This window comes from Vombatus ursinus, unplaced genomic scaffold, assembly GCF_900497805.2.
Source record: "Vombatus ursinus unplaced genomic scaffold, bare-nosed wombat genome assembly UNPS02014863.1, whole genome shotgun sequence".
NCBI classification, from domain to species: domain Eukaryota; kingdom Metazoa; phylum Chordata; class Mammalia; order Diprotodontia; family Vombatidae; genus Vombatus; species Vombatus ursinus.
This window is the reverse complement of record NW_020954641.1, coordinates 21,438,757-21,462,751: the sequence shown is the minus strand read 5'-3', so window position 1 is coordinate 21,462,751 and position 23,995 is coordinate 21,438,757. Positions and strand designations below refer to the sequence as shown.

At 42.1% G+C, this 23,995-nt stretch overlaps 1 protein-coding gene across 2 annotated transcripts in view; it reads right to left on the bottom strand.

Annotated features, from left to right (window-relative positions):
* CCNJL (cyclin J like) overlaps positions 1-23,029 on the bottom strand; it is a 51,509-nt gene extending 28,480 nt beyond the window's left edge. Inside the window, exons 1-3 of one of the 2 annotated variants that reach the window (XM_027841837.1) lie at positions 22,998-23,023; positions 22,477-22,590; positions 5,840-5,927 (exon numbers count right to left, since the gene is read on the bottom strand). In XM_027841837.1, the coding sequence (XP_027697638.1) occupies positions 5,840-5,927; positions 22,477-22,535 (147 nt within the window). In that variant the 5' untranslated portion in view covers positions 22,536-22,590; positions 22,998-23,023. Of the gene's footprint in view, positions 1-5,839; positions 5,928-22,476; positions 22,591-22,997 lie in introns of both variants that reach the window. The other variant, XM_027841838.1, reaches the window with a different exon arrangement.
* Between the last annotated feature and the right edge of the window lie 966 nt (positions 23,030-23,995).

Below are 23,995 nucleotides of genomic sequence, written 5' to 3'. Positions count from 1 at the left end.
TATTCCCTCTCTAATCTTCAACTTCTCCCTATCTATGATTCTTTCTTGGTGGCCTAAGCATAACCAAGCTGCCTCCCATCCTTACAAATAATTCTTAGCATGCCCTATCAAGCTAATCCTTACCAGACCCTGGCATCCCCTCATAATACAAGACATCGCATTATGTCTTTTTTTCCTTCCTCGGTCAAACCATTAGAAAAAATTGTTTGCCTTCATTTACTCTCCCCTTACTCTTTAAGTCCCTGCAATCTGGCTTCCAATCTTACTTGCTGACACTGCTTTCTCCAGAGTTAGCCATGATCTCTAATAATCTATTCTGATGGCTTTTCCTTAGCCCTCATTCTGGAAATCTTTGAAGCACGTGACACTGGCGACCACCCTCTCCCTCTGGGTTCTCTTTCTTTTTGGGGTTTTGGTGTCACTGCTCGTGTGTTTCTCCTATATTTCTGAATGCTCTAAGTCTCCTTTGCTGGAGTCACAACATGTCCCCAAATTTTAAGTGTACCTTAAAGCTCAGTCCTGGTCCTTCTCTTATTTGACTATACTTTCTCACTTAATGATGACTTTTCAAATCTATGCATAAAGCCCTGGATTCTCTCCGGAGCTCCTGCCCCACTTCATCAGCAATTGGTTCATTCTGGATACCCTATAGGCATCTCAAACACTTCCCAAAAGAACTCATTTTCCTCCAAAAGACATCCCTATTTCTGTCAAGGGTACCACCATTTTCACAACTTTGTAATTATCCTTGACTCCTTAACCAATCAGTTGCTAAATTTTGTCATTTCTACAACAACAATGTCTATGGTATTTGTCTCCTCTTTACTCTCACAACCACCACCCTAATTCAGGACCTAGAGTAACCCAATCCACTCCTAATGAGTCTACCTACATCAATTCTCTCCCTTCTCCATGCCATCTTCCACACAGCTTTCAAAGTGATTTTTCTTAAAGCACAAATCTGACCAGGAGTGGGGAACTCGTGGCCTCAAAGCCACATATGACCCTCTAGGTCCTCAAGTGCAGCCCGTTGACTGAATTCAAACTTCAAAAAACAAATCCTCTTAATAAAAGGATTTGTTATGTACAACATGGGTCTGATCATGTCATTCCTCTACTCCAGGGCACCCTATTACCTCTAGGATCAATTATAAATTCATCTATTTAGTACCAGAAGCCCTTCATAACATAGCTTTCCAGACTTATATTCATGTACTCTATGGACCAGCAATGGAGAAGGAAAAAGAAAACCACTCCAGTATCTTTGCCAAGAAAACCCCAAATGGGGTCATGAAGAGTCAGACACAACAACAAAATGTATCAACAAAAATGGCCTCCTGTTTCCCAAGTCTGCAATCAATCAATAAGCATTTCTTAAGTACCTATGTGTCTGTATACTTAGGTGCCATGCTAGGTGACGGGGATACAAGGACCAAAAATGAAATGCCATTTCCTCTTCACTTGGAATCCTTGGTCTCCTTTAAAACTCAGCACCACCTACAGGAAGCCTTCCAGTGGCTAATCCCCACCCCTCTCCCCAATTACCTTGTATAAATGTATTTGTCTCCTTCAAAAGAAGGTAGGCTTGATGGCAGGGTCATTTTCCATTTTGTCTTTGAATCCCCAGCATCTATCAAAATGTCTGGAATATAGCAGATGTTTAATGAATTTTTATTGATTGGGCTCCCCATCACTAGGGGTCTTTAGTGAAGACTAAATGTCTTAAAGAAGATTCCTCTGTGGCCTGGCCTTGATGACTTCAGGTCTTTTCTGTAATTCATGTGTACAATGGGTTTTTCATGTGTACAATGAGGGCATGAATTAGATCAGTGGTTCTCTAAGTGTCATCCTCAGTCTCCTGGGACAGGAGGGGCTGGGCATGGGGAATCCTCAATGCCAAAACTATTTTCATAATATGATATTTTCCAATTAAAGCATTCCTTCCTTTTCCAACTGCACGTCTTTGTGAGGCTGAAATTTCTTAATATACTTCAACTAGAACAACATATCACAATACCCAGAAGACATTAAAGAGATTTGCAAAAATACGTAAAACAGTACCATTAATGCCAATACTTAGCTATTTTTCATTAAAAATATACTGTTAGCATGTAATGGGTTTATTATTATTAAATTAGTAAATATTTAAAAATATTTGTTAGTTTTAATTCTGAATATGGAAAACATTAACAGATATAACCCACACAAATAAAATATCTTTTGGGGGTCCTCAATAATTTTTAAGAGCATAAAGGGATCCTAAGACCAAAAAATTTGAGAACCATGGCACCAAATAACCCTTTCTGAGCTTTAAAATTCTGTAATAAGCAGTTTTTGTACAAGATCCAATAGAAATCTTTCCTTTAAAAATTAAAATGTTCCTTGTTGGATAACCCTATAGTGCCCACTGGAGGCTTAAAAGTTCCCTATGCAGGGCCAAATTCCAAATCGTTTGTCTCTTCCATCTTACATTTTGATTACACTGGTCTCTTTCAGTTCTTCTTTTCCTGGTTCCCATAACCAAAGCATCTCTAGATACCCCCCAGGATAGCTGCCATCAGTGGATAAAGTGTTTGCTTTCCTCATGAATTGTAGAAGCTTTCTGGGTAAATAGAGACGATTTCGAAAGAATATAGGCTTTTTACATGAACAACATTCATTCCTGGAATCAGAAGACCTGAGCTCCCTTTGCTTGGCCTCAGCTTCCTTACTGTGTAAATGAGGTAGTTGAGGGCCAGCTAGGTGGCGAAGTGGATAGATCACCTGCCCTGCAGTCAGGAGGACCTGAGTTCAAATGTGACCTCAGACACATAATACTTCCTAACTGTGTGACTCTGGGCAGGTCACTTAACCCCAACTGCCTCACTAAAAAACAAAAAACAAAACAAAAAAAAAAAGAGGTTGTTCCCTTCCCTTCACCTCTAAACTATGATCCTATCATAATAACCCTATAGATTACCCAGCTCAGGGAATCAGCATTTTTGAAGCTCAGGAGTATTCAGAGGTAGAAAGTGGGGTCCACTGTGGTAGGCCTTTCTCTTTAAAAAACAAAACTCATTCACTTCCATCCCAAAGCTTCTTTCTTTACTGTGCCCAAGTATCCAGGGGACTACCTTAAGTGCCTGCTTGACAGCTGAAGACAAGGGAATTCTAACTGACCTACCAAGTTCTGTTTCAGGCTCTAAAATGAACAAGGGCAGGTAGGTGAGTGAGCTGTGCTGCCTCTACATGTTCTAGTATTAGTGAAGGCTGGAATGCTTCACATTCCCCTCTTCCCCCTAGTCAAAGTTAGGTACATGAGTATTCTCTCTTCCCTCCATCTTTAGCTCTGATGCAATCAACACTAATTACTGGGGCCTAAGAAAGGGCCTGTCCATTTACTATCCTGGTGCTTCAGTCCACATCCTTGGGACTTCCCAGCTGTTATCTCCCTTCCTGGCCCTCCATTAGCACTGGAATGTAATCAAGGGCAGGGATAAAATTTGGATCTTCAAATATATCCTCAAAGCACAGCGCTTTGCACTTAGTAAATGCTTAATGAATATTTTTTTCATTCAACTCATTCCTCCAGTCCTCAGACATACAGTGAGCTGACTGAAGAACCCTCCCCATCTCACCTTGTTTTTTCTTTTAGAAAAACTCTTGAAATTGGAGGTGAGACAAATACGTAAGGTGGACATCAAATACCAGAATGCAGTATATGGAAAGATCATAAGATTTGGTATCAGAGGGGGTGGCTCTGCCATTTTCTACCTGGATGACCTTGGGCAAGTCACAAACTCCATTGTGTCAAGGCGGCCAATAAGGCTGGATTATGGCACGCGTGGAGGACAGTAAAAGTGTAAGAAGAATGGAAAAGCAGGAAGGGATCGAGTTGTGAAAGGCTTAAGATGCTGGAACGGAGGAGTTTTTATTTAATCCCAGAGGGAGTAGTAACAAGTTACTGAGCAGGAGGATGGCACAGGCCCACCTGAGTTTTAGGAGAGCACTTTGGCAGCTTTGTAGAGGAGGCTGAGAGACTGTGGCAAGGGGACCAGGCAGACAGCTATTACCATAGTCCAGGTAAGAGATAGGGGCGTGAACTAGAGTGGTGGCTGTGAGTAGATTTACTTTGAGTAAATCCTCCTTAAGGATCTGTTCATTCTTTATATATCCCTAGCAACAAGCACAGAGGTGCTTAATAAATGCGTGTTAAATGACTGGTTTACAGATAAGTAAACTGAGGTCTAGGGAAGTAAAATTTACCCAAGATGGTAGTGTCAGAGACCAGATTTCTTCATGCCCTACTCTGGCTAGGCCCTCCCCACACAACCCAACCATCTTGTTGCCCAGCCACTGCCACCGCCACCCCCACCCCCATCCCCATCCCTATCTTCCCCACCCCCATTGATGATTGCTTCTCTCAATTATACCACTACTTCAGGAAGGTCCCAGTCATGGATGTGTATTCTCCACTTTCCCCTCTTCTGTAACCATGAACCCTTATGGCTTCATTCACCATCTCTCTAACTTTGTGAACCAAAATTGCCCTCTCCCTGGCCACCACTCCTCTTTGTCTGTTGTCTTCCCAATTAAAATGTAAGCTTTTGTATTTCTATCTCCAAAGCTGAACACAATTTTTGGCAGATGGTAAAAAGCACTTAATAAATACTTCTTCATCCCCAGATCCTCTGACTCAGGAACCAGGCTGCTTTCTACTTTGCCAAACTCATTCTCTGACCATGGAAGGGTCTTTCAAACCCTCCAGCTGGGGGAGAAGCTGGTTCTTTCTAACTCTGAATTTAAGTACTAAGTTTCTCCCCTCCTCCTTTTCACAACTCTAAAAACAATTTTTTCCCCCTTCCTTCCAAATGAGAGAAGTTACAAGGCTGAAATTAGGTCAACACTTCCAGAAAAGTACTATGGAAAATGTTCTTGCTGTCACTATCATTTGACAGAGGGCCTCAGTACAATGAAGAAATTCAATAAAACTCAATACTTATCCGCTGGGTAGCTCTGTGGCGTCCTCACTAGAATCCTTGGCTCATAGTCTACTAATATGATGATTAAACCAAGGAGCACTTAGATAATTAAGAATCAGTTTCCATCCGCAGCCCGATCCATATAAGAATTTCTACACAGATACTGTGCACTAACTGAGGGTTCCAGGCCCCATTAGACTGTAAGTTCCTTGAGCTTGCCTCTTATTACATCACCAGTGCTTCACACACTGGTTGTTTTTCAGTCATGTCGCTCTTTATGACCTCGTAGCACGCCAATATTGCCCAATGGGTTTTCTTGGCAAAGGTAGTGGAGTGGTTTGCCATTTCCTTCCCCAGGGAATTAAGGCAAACAGAGGTTAAGTGACTTACCCAGGGTCACACAGCAAGCAAGTTTCTGAGCTGGATTTGAACTTGGGTCTTCCTGACTTCAGGACAAGGACTCTATCCACTGAGCCATCCTGTTGCCTCTACCCGGCACACAGTAGGCACTTAGTAAATGTGCTTACTGATTGACTGAGAGGGCCAAAAAGTTATATTTGAAAGGCTGGTGCCTATGAGATCACCACAGTGCCTAGAATATTGATTTTCACAGTTCTGCCTCCATCAACTCCCTTTTCCTAGGAGTGGAGGATTAGATCTATTACTGAAGGTCAGTCAGGTTAGAGAGTAACACTAATGATTTATTTTTCTTTCTTAATCTTTGGACAAATGTTTCAAAGAATGAAAAGTATTGTATCCCAAATCCCCTTATATTTCATGTAACATTTTAAAGTTAGTTTACAAAATGCTTTCCCCTACGTAAGTTCTTTTGATCCTCAGAATCCCAATGATTGAGTAACAGTGGCAAGTATACTCACAGATAAGAAAATGAAGGCACAAAGGTACTGTGATTTGTTTACGGTCAAATTCAATTGAACTACTCCATGCCGAGCTCTGTGCCTGGTGCTAGGAATTCAAGACAAGAAACAAACAAAAAATGAAAGTAGTTTTGGTCTTTAAAGAGTTTACTGGTCAGACTAATAAGTCCGAGACCAGGGCCGTGGAACCCTAATCCTCTGACTCGTAGTCTAGTATGGGCGCTCCCACCTCTGCAGACTCTTTGAGAGGTGCGAGCTACACACACCCATCCAAGAAGACCCAGGGTTCTTTGCACTTTGGAATTAACACGGGACACAGTGGATGATCAATCACATACTGGAACTACAGCATTCCTGGTTACTTCAGTGATTCTGCTAGAGCTATATGAAGTGCTAAAGTTATATATCAAAACTGTTAACCTTAAGCCTCCTCTCACACTAAAGATTACCTCTCATCTTCATCCTTCGGCCTTCATTCCGAATACCTCTTTGAAAAAGAGACACGGTGTACAGAGCATCGGAATCAGGAAAACCTGTATTCACAATGACTGACTGTAACCATAGGCAAGTCCCTTAATCTCTCAGTCACTCAATAAACATCTATCAAGTGCCCACCATGTACCAGGCACCGTGCTAAACTCTCGGAATACATAAAAGAGGCAAAAGATAGTTTATGCCCTCAGGAAACTCACAATCTACTCTCTGATCTTCAGTGTCCTCATTTGTCAAATGAGGACGGGTAATGCCTATAGTCCCTACAATCACATAGCTACAGTGAGGTTTAAGGTAAAGCAACTTAAGGGGCTTGGCAAAAGGTAAAGGGCTGTGTATAAAATGCAAGCCACTATCATCATCAGAAAGTACTAAAGTTCCCCTGCAACTCCAAATTTTGTGTCACATTTGACATTTGCACAAGAGCTAGAAATAAATGTGAAGTAAGAGTATGTGCAACAATGACCAACAAAATGTGGAAACTTTGAGATTAAAGGTAAGAAAAACTGACTTGTCATCACTAGAACAGCTTGCGGCAGACTGTGTACCCACTCCCCCAGTCAGGCTTGCATCACTCAGCATGACATTTCTATAAAGCAAAGCAGGGGAAGACTTATTCTCAGTAAAGAGTTATCTCTGCCAGGGCACTACTTCCACATTACAGAGCATGTTTAAAAAAAAAAAAATCAACACCGAATAAAGCAGGCATTTCCACATACAAAGAACAGAAAAGGAGGATTACATATGAAACTACAGGTCTTTATTATGTTTTTTTAAAAGTCTTTAATAAAATAAAAGTTTTTCTTTTTAAAGTTTATAAGTTTAACCTGTGGTTTTCAAAACTTCCTTTGGGTTTCTTTCTGGTATTCCTACTGGTGTCTTCCAAACATTAACCAAAAAAAAAAAAAAAAAAAGATATCTTGATGACCTCTCTTTTCTTTTTCTACACTATCCCTATGTCTCCTAGCTCCCTAAAAAAACAAAAGAAAAAGAAAAAGAAGAAATGGTTAGGACAACTTTGAGAAGGCCTTCCCAGGAGTGTCAAGAGCAGTGACCTGGAGGTCAGACTTGGGTTTGATTTTTCACCACCACTTGCTATCTATGTTGGGGGGACAAGTCAATTCCCCTCTTCTGTTCATGTCTCCATCAGTTAAAGAGAGATTAGAACTTGTCTGGCATGTTTTATAGTGTTGAGGAAGATAAAAAGTAATCAAGTATCCAATTAAACAAGGATTTAAAACCACCTATCAATGTGCCATATACTGGTGATATACACTCCCACAAAAATGAAATAATAGTTGCCCTCAAGGGGCTAATTTTTTTTAATAATGTAAAAATTCAAAAGGACTTTGTAAACTAGTATCACAAAATCCGTAAGATTACTGACATCATAATACCCTTTACTCATCAGGTACTTAAGTTTATTCAATTCTGTTATTGTTGTTGTTGTTTATCCCTCATTTTCAAAGAGAATCAATGACATCACAGAGTGATATTTTGACTGGCTCAAGAATTGTATTTAAGTGAGGCAGAGTTGCACAAAGTCATCAGTCTCACTCTCTCATCCAGTCATCCAGGATACAGTGGATGATCTTGGAGTCTTTGATGTCTAACCAAACTCTAAGTGCTCCACAGTGCCTGCTTCATGGCCATTGGAACAAATTGTTCTCATCCACCCATTACACTGGGCAAAGTCTTCTCATTCTTGGGGTTGACACCCCCTAACTCACCCACAGGTTTGAGGCCTATCGGTTACCCCATCTGCTGAGTCGGTTTACCGGGGTGTGGCTGCTGCATATGCCACAGCTTCTTGGTACCACAGGTGAGAGGTGAGTGCCAGGTAGACACCAAAGGTAGATGAACAGACCTGAAAAGGGCAAGGCAAGCCCTCAACACCAGAGGTACTGGTCCTCCTTGAACACCCCACATACCCCTAATTCAATCCTATAGTCACACTAAATTACTTCCTCCCCCTCAATCCCACGAATTCTTCTCCCCTGTTCTAGCTTTGCTGATACAGAGGGTAAGAGCTCACCATAAACCTACTCTCTTTTGACATGTGAGAAACTGCTAACAAGACTTTGGGATCATCTTTGGCCACAGATTGAAGTTGTGTGAAAACCCAGGGGCCTCGAAGCCCATGAACCAGTGCCTTCTCAGCACTGTGGTTCTAACCAATTGTAAATGACCCAAACTATCGGAAACATAAGCAACAAGTCTTCTGCTTAGTCTTTTTCAGGAAGTGTCTCTCTATTTCCTTGCATTAGAAACCTAATGTTTGAAACCAGGCCAAGTTATGCTTGTTAGTCCTAGGCAGGGATATTAAATCCTCCTCCTCTGGAAGTTCTCCCAGAGGCAGAAATTAAGTATATTTCCAGACCCCAGGGGAACTAATAGTAGCCTTAGTGGGAAGAGCCTTGAATTTGGGGTCTGGGAACTTGTCCTAACCCCCAGTTCTGCCTAGCTCTGTCACTTTGGGTAGGTCATGTAATTCCTTAGGCTGTTTCCTCACCCATAAAATGAGGCTACTTACACTACCCACTTCACAGGGTTGTTGAAAGGGAAAGTATTTTGTAAGCTGTTAAAAAAAAAATCTCTACGGAAATGCGTTACTTTTCTTTACAGAAATCTCATAGCCAATAATAAAAGGCCAGTGAAAACGAATGCTGGACTTGAAATCAAGGGAGACATGGATTTGAATTCTGCCTCTTACAGTAACTAATTGGCTTAATGGAGCCTCTGTTCCCTGTCTGCAAAATGTGAATAAAACGGGTAGTATTTAATTGCACAGGATTGTTGTGAGGATTTAACAGTGGTTTGCAAACCTTTAAAGCATTATGTAAATGTTAGGTATAACTGTAACAATTCTGATGTCTTAAGTTTGTATCTAAACCTTTGAGAGAAACCTTTTTCTCTTCTCAAATATTTGATGACTAATGTCAGAGCTCATGAAGATCTTACCTCTTGTCAGAATTCTTTCTATGTTATTCTAAAATTAAAATTTTGCTTTATTATTAAACACTGACAAACATTAACTTTTCAATAATCAAGAAACATGAACATTTCAATATAACAAAGAACAGAAAATGAAAAAACCATGACCATCTGTGAGTTTTATGGTTCTATTTTCTGTATTTTCATAGAGAAGCTTATATTCTACTATCAGGAACATTTATATCCATCCCAATGATTACATGTACTTGTTTCATTTAGAGCAGAGGAGTTCTTAATCTGGGGTCCACGAATTTAAAAAATATATTTTTATAACTATATTTCAATATAATTGCCTTCCTGTATAATGCTATGCTTTTTGTTTTATGAATTAAAAATCCTTATTCTGAGATGGGTCTCAGTCCACAGGCTTCACCCGACTGCCAAAGGGGCCCCCAACACCAAAAACCCCTGAACTAAAAGGGTAAATAAGTGCCACTACAGGCCGAGGTCTCTGCTGCTTCTTTTCGGCCTCTGGAGCCCTTAGTATTATATCCACAGGGAGTTAAAAGGTTTGCTAATATGAACCTCCCTCAATATTCCCATTTAACAGACATGGAAAATAAGGCATGGAGAGACTAGGAGATGCGTCAGAGGTCAAGCTCATAGAATCTACCACGTCACATCAGATCCCAGGGATCATGACTTACAGCATAAGAAATAAAGGAGTTCCGGGAGCCCTAGCAGGTGAACAGAGGCATTATTGTTATCTTAATAATAAGAGATTACATCTATATGGCATCTACTATGTGTCAGGCACTGTGCTAAGCGCTCTACAACTATTATCTCATTTGATCTTCACAAAAACCCTGGGAAGTAGGTGCTATTATGATCCCCATTTTACAGACGAGGAAACTGAGGCAAACAGAAGTTAAGCGGCTTGCCCAGGCTCACACAGCTTGGAAGTATCTGAGGCTGGATTTGAACTCTGGTCTTCCTGACTCCAGGCCTATGTGCTATCCAATGTGCCCAGCTGTAGGAAATAACACACGCAGCAATGCAGCTACTGTAGAAACAGAGATGTCTGTAGACCAGGCCTTCTGGAAAGAAGGGGTAGGAAGAGTTGCTGGACCAAGGAGAAGGCAAGGCAGAGGAACAGCAAGGGATAGAAACACAATATGGAGAAACAAACCTGGATTCGCCCTTTACTACACTGTGAGTTTTATAGATATGTAAGTCAAGGAGAAAAGGGGCCCATTCTTTACCCAGGGCTTTTCCCTCCCTGGGAGTTTACACTCTACTTAAGCCTAGAGAATCTAAGGTTCCTAGAGAGTTGGGCTGAAGAGATGGTTTTACTCTCTTTAACAGGCCCAAGTGCTTTCTTTTTGGGGGGTGGGGCTCAACCCCAAGGTAAGTGGAAGCAGATTGGAGAGAGGAGACTCATTCTGACTGTGCAGGAATATTGTTGTGAGATTGTTGTGCTTAATGTTCTGTTCTTACATAAAGTCATCTTTATTCAGTGTATTGTTAACTTGAGTGCTTGCAAGGGAACTTATGGACGCTTTTTGTTGGAGACATACATCTTGGCCAAATTCCAATTTTCTCAAGAGAAATCCTAGTTGGGGAGCCCAAGTTGAAGAATGATTATTAAGAGGCCTCCAAGACTGAACCAAGTTCATATAAGCCTACAGCTTTCCATTCTGGATCTGGGGTTATAATTTTATCAAGTCTCACATTTTGCTTGAACAATCAAGTTTTTGTGGTATTGTCCCAAGTCATATGTTTGTTTTTTTTTTTAGAACATCCACAAATAGTTCATATTGAAGGAAAAAATGATTATTATATCAAGTCTTGTGTTTTTCTCCAAGTTTCAGCCTTATCTTCCACAGACTGTAAGTATATGCATATAATTTCTTCTCTTGTCTTTGTACCAGCTCCATCCTTGTTCCCCACCCAGCAAAAAAACCCAAAAAACAAACAAAAAAAATTAAACAAACCCAGTGGGCATATAGTAGATATTCAATAAGTATTGGTTGAAATGACCTAAATTCAGACCATACAGAGGCCTGGGTGGCCCTGTCCAATGCCAAGAATGTGAAAAATCTAGAGTAATAGCGTTCTGGAGAACACTTCCTGTGACCTACCCACCTTCACAATGGCAGCTCCTTAGGATAGCTTACTTTTGACTTTGAAGGATTCAGTTATAAAATAAACCATATAATTGATCAAGGGGGGCTAGGAAAAAAAGGCTCTGACCTTTGCTGGTATGAAAAAGCATAAATATATCTAAGAGGTGGACAACTGGAGATTTTGTTTTCTAGTTCATGACTGATAGAACTTCAAACCACCCACTTTGCCTTCTCCTACAAACAGACCATTGAATCTGGTTCTGTCTCACTGTAACTGAGGAAAAAAACCAAACAATTAAATGGTTTAAAAGTGTCTTTCAAATAAATGAAATTTTAAAAAATTCTTTTTCTATGTGGGAACAGAATATTCACTCAGGATAATAAAAGCTTACCCTTATTTAGGGCCTCATAATTTACAAAATTAGGTTAGCTAGGTGGTCCAGTGGATAGAGTACTGGGTCTGGAGTCAGGAAGACTCATCTTCTTGAGTTCAAATCTGCCCTCAGACACTGGCAGTGTAACCTTGGGCAAGTCACTTAACCCTGTTTGCCTCAGTATCCTCATCCGCAAAATAAGCTGGAGAAGGAAATGGCAATCCACTCTAGTATCTTTGCCAAGAAAACTCCAAATGGGCGCACAAAGAGTCAGACATGGCTGAAAACATTTGAACAAATTTACAAAGTTATCAAAGGAGGTAAGTCAAGTATTTTGCAAACCTTAAAGCACTAAAAAATGCTAGCTTTTATTATCACAAAGAACATATTTTCTCAGAGACTGGGTCTCTGTTTCTCCAAGGTGAAGTATAGGGGCTACTCATAGGCCAATCCTACTACTGATCTATCTGCATGGGAGCTCTGACCTGTTCCCTTACAAAGCCTTGTTCTCACGCCCCTCCCACCCTCTTCCACCCCGACCTCCCCTTTCGATGCCAGACTTAGGGAGGATCAGCTTGGCTACTTCAGGCTTAGAACTCCTGAAATCAAGTGATTCTCCAACCTCAGCCTTCCTAGTAGCTTTATTACTAAACCTCCATGGAGTTGACCAAGGTACTAGATAGATTGTCTTGATCTTCCCATTCATAGAAGTCAGGATGATAATGGCTACTTGCTTCTCAGTGACTAACTGAAAAGCAGCAGAGAGACCATTGCGGGTGAGTATTTGCTTTTGAAATAGATTCGTTTGCAAAATTCTCAGTGCCTAGGCTATAATGTCCTTGGAATAGCTATTCCAAAGTCAACAGTCGGCATCATCATATAAACTGACAAGCCTGTGTTCAAAGTACTAAAGAAAAACACGCTCTTCACTTACTGTTCCCAGGTTCTCTCAGAGGTATGGCCACCCAGACTTTCACTGGGTAAAATCCTACCTTGGTTGGGGGTGGGGTCTTAAGAAGGGATGGAAAGTAATGAACAACGTACATATGGAAAAGCAGTTCAGGGGCCTTCTGGGTCACTCATCTAATACAGGCCTGGGCCAGGAGGGCTCTAGGCACATTCAAGTTGGTGAACGGGAAAAGATTAAAAAAAAAATTAAAACAAAACTTCTAGACTAGGAGTCCAGGAACCCAGGTTCTAAATCCTGGCTCTGCTGTGTGATGTCAATTTTTTCTAGTTTCCCAAAGCAAAACTTAGGTTTATGGATACATGATGTTTTTGCTAACTGATTCCTCATTGTTTCAAAGAGCAGTAGGAGTCAGAGCATGGGTAAGTACAAATTCAGCCCAGTGAGATCTCTCTCTACCAATGAGGGAAGAAAAACACACGGATATTCTTAAATAACTACCTTACACCTAAAGTACCAGAATCCTCAGATTGGCTAGAAAGGGCCTTACCAGTTCCACTCCATAAGACTACCTTTGCACTTCAGGCAAGATGAGACCAGAGTCCCATTATGGAGCATAACTCACTGGGTCAGAAGCTCCCAGGAGTCAGGGTCCTGTTTTTGGAATGTTATCACCTCATAGGTCTGCAGAAGCCCAGGGGAGAGCACTGCCTAGCAGCATGAAGACAGAACTCTGACAACAGTAGATGATGATTATCTGAAAACCTTTCTAAGCTGGAGGTCTCCTATGAGGCTGATTTCTTAAATCACTAGGCAAAGGATCCTTAAACATTCTTTCCAGAAAGGTGGTCATTTCCTAATTGGGGGGTCAGATAAAACTCAAGTCTACCCACCAGCCTGTTCATTAGCTACTAAAAAGCTTAGTGAAAGAAAGCAAAGCCACCTATGAAAGCCAGAATTTTGTTTTATTCTCCCAAGTGTGTGTCTTTTCCTTAGAGCTACTTACTTAAGATCCTTAAATTGTACTTTGGTCCCCACTAGTGCATCTGCTCCTCCTCTAATAAGTAATTTTCTAATTATGCCCACCTGCTGAGAGCAATATCTGATAAGGGGGAAACCACTTCCTTCTGGCAGCCAAGCAGATATTCATTGAACCCTGTGTGACAAATTACAAGCTTTTGTTCCCAGGTTACTCAAGGCTAACCTGTCATCCACTGTCAGGCCTTGTAGCTTGAGTCCTTTCTTTAGAGACCACCTGCAGCTAAAGGCCTTAGCAAGACAAAACAGGCATTGAACATTCCTGCAAAGTTTCTTTCCAACCTTTTCCTCAGAGACCAGCCAATCAATCCAGAGAGGATAGATATAGCATTTAAACTAGTTCTAACCTACTTCAGGCCTAAATGACCTTGTCATCCTCTGAATTCGTTGCATTTAAAATAGAAGCTTTAAGCACTTAAACTGTTTCAGTTAAGTGGAACTGCTAAATGCTAACTGTTCCTGATAGTTCTGTTCTTAACCAAATGCAAACTCACAAAGGGCATGGTGACTTCACAGGGATAACTTCAAAGGTCAACCCCCCCAAATCTTTACGGATATGTAAACTGAGGCTCAGAGAGATTATAACTTGTTCCAAGATCACAAAAGGTATTGAGGAGCTGGGCAGAGTTCAAGTTAAGATTCCCTGACTGCAAATCAGACCTCCTTTCTACCACCCTGTTCCAAACATTCATGAAACATCTAGATTTCTTATCTACAGAATGAGGGAGACAGGCTGGATGACCTCTGACGTCTCTTTGAACTCTAGGTCCTATGAAATGCTACACGTAGTAAGTCACTACAAACATAAATGTTTGCCTTTAAGGAGTTTATAGTCTAACTGGGAGCTGGGTATTAGATATGATATGGGTACAAGATGGAAAAGAATAAAGGAAGTTGGAAGTTGGGCAAAGTACTGAGAAATTTGAGGAAGAAGGAACCTTTCATTTTGGGGTAAGATGGACCCTAAAGAAAGTGAGGGAAGAGAGAGACAAGAAGGGGAGGGGTAATTCAAACATGATGGTCAAGGGGCATAAGTAAAGCTGTGGGGACAGGAGATGGCAACATGATTAGGGATGGAATGAAGTCCAATTTGTCAGGAATTTAGAAATAGAAAGAGGTAAAAGCTGGATAGGTAAGGGGAGCTAGAATGCAGAGCAAGGATCCTTAACCTTTTTTGTGTCATGGACCCTCTTGGCCATCTGGTGATGTCTACGGACCCAGTCTCAGAAGGTTTTTAAACACACAGTATGATGAAGGAAACAGATATTTAAATACAATTACCAAAATGGAAAAAAAAATAACACAACAGGTTATATAAGGACTCACTATCTAACAACAATTGCTAGAAAAGCTAGACAGCAATATGAAAGAAATTAGATTTTGACCAACATCTCATACTTTATATACCAAGAAAAACTCCAAATGGATCTATGTCCTAGATCAGGTCACATCATGAGCAAATTAGGGGAACAAGGAAGAAATTACCTTTTAGGTCTATGAACAAGGAATAGAGGATCACAGCAGACAAAATAGACAAGTCTCATTACATAAACTTAAAAAGGTTTTGTACAAACAAATATAACTGAAAGGAAGAAACTGCATCGAGTCTCTCTCATGAAGGTATCCATTCTAAGATAAAAAGGAACTGATTCAAATTTCTAACAATAAGACCCAATGCCCAACTGATAAGTAGTCAAAGGATATGAACAAGGAGTTCTCAAGGAAAGAAACACAAGCTATTTATAGGCATATAAAAAAAAAACCCCTCCAAATCACTAATAATTAGAGAAATGCAAACCAAAGCAACTCTGGGGTTCCTTACACTAGTCAGATTGGCAAAGCTGACCAAAAATGTGAATGACAAATTTACTTTGGGCACATTGATGTGCTGCTAATGCAACTGTGAACTGGTCCAGACATTCCAGAAAGCAATTTGGAAAATGCCCTAAAAGTTAATAAACTGTGTATGTCCTCTGACCCATTAATAACTCTAGTAGGCAGTAGCCCCAGAGAGATCAAGGAAACAAGAAAAAGTAGCATTATGTACAATAATGTTTATAACATCTCTTTTAATAGTGGCAAAGAACTGAGGGTGCCCATGAATTGGGAAGTGGCTGAACAATATGAATATAATGGAACACTATTCTGCTGTAAGAAAAGTGACCATTCCTGACAGAACTAGGAAAACCTGTATAAACTTTTGTAAGTAAAGCCAGCAGAATCAGAATAATTTATATTTGTAACATCAATATTACAAGAACTAACAATTCCGAAAGACTTATAAGTCTTGTGAACACCATGATCAACCATGATTCCAGAGGACTGATGACTGACACTGTCCATTTCATCAATCAAGATTTATTAAGCACCTACTATGTGTCTGGCAGAGAAGTGATAGACTAATATACAAAACGAGAAACATAATTTTGGATGTGGCCAATGTAGGAATTTGTTTTGCTTGGCTATGTTATATGATAGGAGGGTTCTTTCTTTTTCAGTGGGTGGAGGATGGTAAAAAAAAAACAAAAACAAAAATTTGATAATGGGGAGGGGGGAAACTGCTTAAAAAAATAATTATTTGGAAAAAAAATGTTCACACCCCTGCAAGAGGTCTAGAATTTAAATTTTATTCAGAGGACAAAGGGCAACCACCAAAGGGCTCTGAACAGTAACTCACGTTCATAAAGCACCTTAAGGTATCAAAGTGCTTTCTTCACAAGAACCTAATGAGACAGACAATTCAAGTATTGTGTCTGATTTACAACTGGGAAAATGGAGATTAACCCATTTACTCATAATTTCATATAGTAGTCTGAGGTAGGATTTTGAACACACGTTTTCTAACTGAAGTCCTCCTGCACTCTATCCATTATACCAACTCAATCTAATATGCACTTATTAAGCAATTACTACATGCTAGGTGATGGGGATAAAAGGCTAAAGCAGGAAAATAGTTGCTGCCCTTGAGGAACATACGTTCTACTTGGAAGCATACAACATTTCTACAGATAATATTTCTAATGCCTTTAGCGAAGTGCCTGGAATATAGTAGGTGCTACATAAATGTTAGTTATTCAATGCAAGTTGATTTGAGAAGGGGAAGAACCCTCACTCCCAGGGGGAATCAGAACATAGTAGGCATTATGTAATTACTAGCAATTATTATTATTGTTATTATTAGCAAGTTAACTTGAGAAGGGGAAGAACCCTCACTCCCAGGAGAAATTAGAACATAGGCGCTATGTAAATGCTAGCTACTAGTATTATCATTATGTGCGAGTTAATTTAAAAAGGGGAAGAACCCTCATTCTCAGGGGGAACCTGAGAAAATCTCATGTCCTTAGGAGTCAGCACCTGAGTTGAGCCTGGAAGAAAGCTAAGGATTCTGACAAGCAAAAAACTGAGGAGGGGGTATTCTTTGGGGATGGTAGGGGGGACTGTCTGGAGGTCAAAGATGGAATACAGTTAGAAGAATTGTAAAGCAAGCAAATTCTCAGATGGTACAGGGTGGCTGAAGAGAAGCATGTGCAGTAAGTCTGGAAAGGTCAGCTGAAGCCACATTGTGAAGTGCTTCAAATGCCAGTACAGTGACTCTGGCGATAACAATTGCATTGAAAACCTGAATTAGCGAACATTTTGAGTATAATGATAAATTTCTGAGCTTATTTACAAGAAATTTCTTCTGCAAGAAATTGCAGAAAACTGCAACTCTTCTTATGTCCAAAGTAATGTGCCACATTTATCTTCTATCTTCTGATGCAGCAGGAGCTGTGGGCAGAGGAGGTGTGTCTCACCCCCACCATGCCCAACTTGTGAAAGCTTTTGCCAGCCTGAACCACAGGAATTCTCTATCACTTTAGTCTTCATCAGTTCATACAGGTCTTCCCGTATTTCTCTGAATTCCTCTTAGTCATCATGTCATTTCTTAAGGCCTAATGATAATCACTCATAGGCCACAGTTTATTTGGTCATTCCACAGTACTTATTCTGCTTCCAACATTTTGGCCGCCATAAAGAATGCTATGAATTTTTTTTTTTAACATATAGGATCTTTCTTTTTGTCACACCTAATATATACATTAACAGTGGGCTCAAAAGGGAATAAAGAGTTCAGTGTCTTTTCTTATGTTTTCCAGAATTCCAATTTTTCCAGAATGATCCACAAGTGGCCTCCAGACCCGTAGGTTCCCCACCCCTGGACCAGTTTACAATTCAATTAAGTGTGGAAGGATGCTTGTTTTCCCTTAGCCCCTGCAACACTGACCTTTGTTGCCTGTTATCTTCATCAGTTCTAAGGAGTCTGAGGGTGTCAACAGCCTTTCATGTAATTACTGATTTTAATTTCTTCTTTTGAGAACTGTTGGTTCACAGACTATTAGAGACTGGCTTTGACCATTAGAGAATGGCTTTTTAATGTATTTTAAATGTCTATTTCACTGTAAGGGGGGAAGTGACACAGTTAAACTTGTACTTTAGGAAGAGTATTTTGACAGCTGTGGAGACTAGAGGGAGGGAGAACACCAGAAGTAGAGGTTAAATAAGGTTTTACTGAACTAGTCCAAGTAAGAAGGGTTGGCAAACACTCCACAGCAACAGTGTGTGGAGGGAAGGACACAGATGTGAGAGATGCTTTTCAGAAAGAATTTACAAGGCCTGTCAAATGACTAGATATGGAGGTGGTATCTAGGATGACTCCAAGGTTTCACATTTGGGGGACTAGACAGGTTGGGATGCCTCTAACAGAGATAGGGAAGTTTGGTGGAGGGGTAGATTTAGGGGAAAGGAATAAATATCTATGTGGTACTGGGTACGGAGCTAAATGCTTTACAAATATTATCTTATTTGACCAGGGGGCTGGTCAAATGAACCATTTTGGACGTATTGAGCTTGAGGAGCCTGGAGAAATCCAGGTGATATCTAGCAGGCAGTTCGTGATGTTCAGGAGACATAAGAGGGCTGGGTAGATGGAAATGGTAGTTATCTGAAGAGAGATTACCTCTGGGCCCTTGAAAGCTGAAAAGATTTTATAAAAAGAAGCTTTTTTCCTTCTTTGCATTAGTGAGGGACCATGGAAGTGAAGCATTAATTATAAAATCAGGCTTTTTTAATATGTTGGGTTAATTTTGCAGATCTTTTTTTCTTCTCTTTTATTCTTTCTCATAAGGGAGAGCTATCTGGGAGAGAAGGATACAATGTGTGGGTGATATAAAAGCCAAATCTATCAACAGAAGTCTAGAGATAGGAGGACAAACTTTGGAGGACCTCCATAGTTGGGTGGTAGGACACATACAATGATTCAGCCAAGGACACTGAAAATCAGAGACAGAGGCAGGGAAGAAGATCAAGAGAGAGCAGCATTACAGAAGGCAAGATGGGAGAAGAGAGTATCCAGAAGTAGGGGAGTGGCTAAGTGTCAAAAGCTGCAGTGAGGTCCAGAAGGATGAGAACTGAGAACAGGCCATTAGATTTATCAAATAGTTTATTGCTAATATTGAAGAAATGGAGAAGTTTCAGAAGTGAAGGCAATTTCAGAAGGTGAAAAAGTGGAGGCACCAAGTACAGATAGCTTTTCCTGGAAGTTTGCCCAGGAAGGGATAAAAGATATAGGCTGGCAGACTGAGGGGTGACAGCATTAAGGGGAGTTAAGGATGGGGGAGCCAGTAAATAAGGAGAAACTGAAGATGAAAGAGAATGAATGATCAAAGAGGTGGGCTTGGGAGGAGGGGGAGGGGGAATAATGAGTTATTTTGTACTTATTGAATCTGGAGGGTCTACAGGACACCCAGGTGGAGATACCCATGACATCAGAGTGGAACATTAGGAAAATGACTCAGGCAGTGGTATGAAAGAGAGACTGCAAAGGGGATCAACTCTAAGCAAGAAGATCAGTTAGGAGGGAGGCGGTAGGAGGGACTGAAGGGCAGTGGTTGTAGTGGGAATGAAGAGGGGCTGGATAAAAATATGTGGAGGCAGAAACATTAACTTGGCAACGGGTGGGACATGTGGGATGAGGGGCTGGGAAGAGTCAAAGTTGACTCAAGGTTAAACTGAACAGCCCTGGTGTGACTACGAAGGCATCTTGACCTTGCAGAAAATCCTCATTCTAATTCTCCCCCATACATAGCAACACTTTGAAGAACCAACCGAAACTGTGAGAAAGTACCTACAGACTTGAACTCTCAAGTTTTCTAGGCACCTCCTCATCACAATATCTTATTCATACTCAGTGGAATGGGACAAGGACGTCTCCTCCCATCCCAGAGCACTGAGCTGGAAGAAGCTCCTGAGTCCCAGCTCTCCCAAGCAAAAAGCTCAGATGTCAGCTTCTCAAGCCTGTTCTTAATCACAGTCAAGTTAATGAGGCCAGAGACTGATCCAACAGGAGGAATTTGAGTGTTTAGAGCATGTGATCACCAGGCCAAGGTGAAGCACCGCCCTACTAGTCTGAACAGGAAGGAGGGTCAGGGAATCTGAAAAGGGTCTCCCAGAATGGAAGGAAAGAAAGAATGTTTCCTATTACAGTGGCCAGTCAACTCCCCATTACCCAAGCTGATGAGAGGCTAACTAGTTTAGTTGGTTAGACCCTGATTCTACTGAGGCCAAGGTCACGGGACTAATCCCTGTGTGGGCTACTTTGCTTCACTCTCTTCTACGTGGAGGAGCTCTGGTGTGACTATTTATGAAGGCACATTGACCCAGTTTGCAGAAAACCTTTATTCTAATTCTCCCCTTCATGAAGCAATACTGAGCTGATTCAACTGAAACTTCAGTTTTCAAAAGGGCAAGGGTCAATGTGTCTGTACCCCTAATATTGCAAAAATGTGCTACTGGTTGCTCGAATTATAGCATTAAGTATTATTATACTTAAGCATTATTATTAAGTATTATTACTTAAAACAGTGGCTTAGATAATTCTTCCCTGTTACATTGTAAACTCCTTGAAGGCAGGAACTGTGTCACTTAGTCTTTATATCCCTTGTATTTAGCATACATAGCTCTTGGCAGAGTCTATGCACTTAATTAATGTTGACTGTCACTTAATATCTTTGGATCCCAGTTTTCCTCATCTATAAGCCTAAATGCAGTACTAAACAGCCTTTAACGTCTTTTCAACTACAATATTCCAAAGAATGTGGCTTTTCCAAGAACAATGAGAGTTGGATGACCAGTGAAAACCCAAGACTGGGAAAGATTCAAAAGTGTAAACCCTCCAGAAGAAGAGTGGGACATCCCCTGGCCCCTGGATTATCCTCACTTTCCCAGCCAAGGCTCAATGAACCAATTTTTCCTTTGCCTTTTAGCATCCCAAGTGGGGAAGGAAGTTGGATTGGAAGGATTCTAAATTCTCTTCTAGCTCAAAATCTATGATCCACCTAAAGATAGAAGGAACCCCAGGGACTAGATCTGTGATTTCATTCATACAGGGTAACTCCTGGATGAGGAAATTCCCTCTACCAACACAGGTTGGAACTTTCTCTGCCAACCTATAGCATGCTACTGCCTGAGGCACTAAGAGTAATGTGTAATGTCAAAAGTGGAATTTGGACCCACTATTCCACAACACCTTCTGCCTTATTTTAGTATCTTAACATCTGTTAAAAAGGTTTGAGGGAAAGAACTTACTGGCAATAAAGAAACCTAGGGCTGTATTAATAAAGGTGAAGTCAATTTTACATAGCTACTCTCACCTGAAATGCCAGGATGAGCTGTTTGTTCACTTTTTAACTCACAAAAGAAAATTGTTTTTTTCCCTCTAAACAAAGTTAAACTACTGATACTAAATGGGTGTTGAAGAGAAAACACAACTAAGGTTGTAAAAAGAAAATTCCAAGACTTTCCAACACATAAAATTTATACAAACATTTTAAGTGGTTTAAATAAAACTGCTCTTCAAGTAGAAGAAAATACTCAGTAGCTCCTATTCCCATTCTCAAATCAAATAAGGGAAATCTGTTTTATCAGGCCCATTGGAAGTCAAAGGTAATCAGGAAACTATAAGTTCTATTTCCTGAGGAGTAGGCATTGGTCTATGCCATTAGGAAAAAAAACTCATCTTCCCTCTATCAGAAAAAGCCCTTATCATTTTTAAATGGGGGTACCAGCACAGACAGGTGCTTCCAGCATATCTGTTCCATTTTAGCTTTCCAATGCCCATATGGAGATGGGGGGTGGGGGTGGAGAAGAAAGGAGAGAATAAAGGGTGAGATAGAGATCATATTTCATCTTGCTTCATGTTTGGTTACCTTTCCCCACCTGCTTCCCCCTTCTGCCACTAGCCTTGGCCACCGAGCTTTGTGTCTCCTTTACTAAGAGCCTAGCTTTCTTTCCCCCAAGGCGTCTGCAGCAGTCAATTTAATTGGCTTGTGGGTTGGGTAGTCAGCCCCCTGGATGCAGACTCACATCCCACGGCGATTAGTTGTTTTTTAGGAGGGCTTTTTGTTTTATTTCTTCTTTTTTCCTTTTTTTTTCTTTTTTTTTTTTTGCTTTCCAAAGTCCCTAAATTCTAAACACCAAGAGTTATCAATACGCACAAAGATCTGGCTAGAATTTCACAAGACAGTCATTTCTGCCTCATTCGAGGTGTGGAACAATAAATGAGCAAGACAGAGACCACGAATAAAAGAAAAGTCGGAGTTCAGAGTTGTCACCCGGCAGAACTGAGCTCAAGGACTACAGCGGGAGGGCGAAACGAGGAGTCAACAATCCCGTCACCCCTAAAAGAGCAGCTCGGCCGGCAAAGGAGGGGGGTGGCGGCAAGAAACTGACCTTTTCTCTGAGCGTACAGTGGATATCCAATGCCAGGTGTCCTTCCCACCATCGCTCATCCATCCTCGCTTCTCTCTGCTGGGGTTCGGGGCTGCCGGGGATCTCAGGGCGCACCTGGGCACAGGGAGACAACTTTAACTGGGGCTGTGGGACGCCCCACTTCGCCGATCCCGAGCTCCCGCCCCCGCCCCCAGCCCCTCCACCTTCTCCAGCGGGGCAGTGCACTAGAGGGGCTCCGGGCTGGTTCTCGAGCCCCTGGAACCCTGGGCATCTTCCCCCGCCCCACCCCCATTTTGCTACCTGCAACGCCACCTCCCCTCTGGCTCTGCTCTCCCGGGCCCTGGGCCCTTTTTTTTTTTTTTTTTTTTGGCAAGTTGTAAAGTGGGAAGATAGTAAAGAAAACTTGCCGGCTCCGCTAGCTCAGCCCCGGGCTGGTGCTCCGGGCAGCTGCTCTCCCCGCCCCCTCGGGCAGCCTTTGTCCTACTCCCACATCCTGCCCCGGGAGCTGAGGCGAAACTCACGCATCCCTATCTAGGCTGCAGGCGCCGGGGGCTGCAGCCGCGGGCAGGCAGCTTCCCCGCTCCGGGAGCCCAGCACTAGACCGGGCGCCGCCCGCGCCACGGCCGGCTCCGCTCCGCAGCCGCGCAGGGCTGGCCCCAACGCCAGCCAGTGGCCGCTGCAAGCCCGAGCCCACTTTCGGCCGCGGTGCCCAGCGCACACAGGTCCCACGGCAGCTGGCTCCCAGCTCCGGCAGCGGTCGCCGGGGACCTCCCTCCCTCCCTCACTGGGGGAGTTGGGGGCCGCCCCTCGCGCGTGCGCCGCCTCTCCGGATCCCAGGGGGTTGATGGGGATTGTAGTCCCGCGCCTCATGCGCCCTCCCTTCTCCTCCCGGCCCCGCCTCCAAGCTTTCTCTAGCCTTCCCACGCCGCGTTAGGTTCTGGAGTCATAAGTCTTGGGCACTGCTCGGTCTACCTTTCTTTCGAGCACTAAGCTTCCGCCCTAAGCCCTGACTCTCAGGCCCTTGCTCCTTTCTAAGTTTGCATCCCACTGACCTTCTTTGGAAAATGTTCCATTGCCGGCGCCTGCGGCTTTGGGGAATCATCCATCCAGGGACTGTCTGAAATCCTTTCCTGCAACCCTTAGAGCTGGAGCATGGGGAGTGGGCTTCTTCACGCTCAGATAAAATAATTTCTGGATCAGTGGAACCCCTTGGAGCTCGCCCTCTCCTTTTCTTTTTGGTCGGGACGTCGGATTTCATCAATGGGCAGTTATCTTAAGAGAGCCGCCAGGGAAACTGAAGCTTACTAGATGCTCACTAGTATGGGGTGGAGGCAGAATTTGCACCCAGCTCTTACGGACTCCACCCCACCTCCAGCCCCCTTCCTGCCTTTCTATACAATACCCTACCCTATGACAAGCCACCTCTCGGCTGGGTGCCTTAACGCAATCCTTATACTAGAATAGTTAATCACGGAATCACTAAGCATACCACGTGGCCACACAAGTTAATGACTTTAGT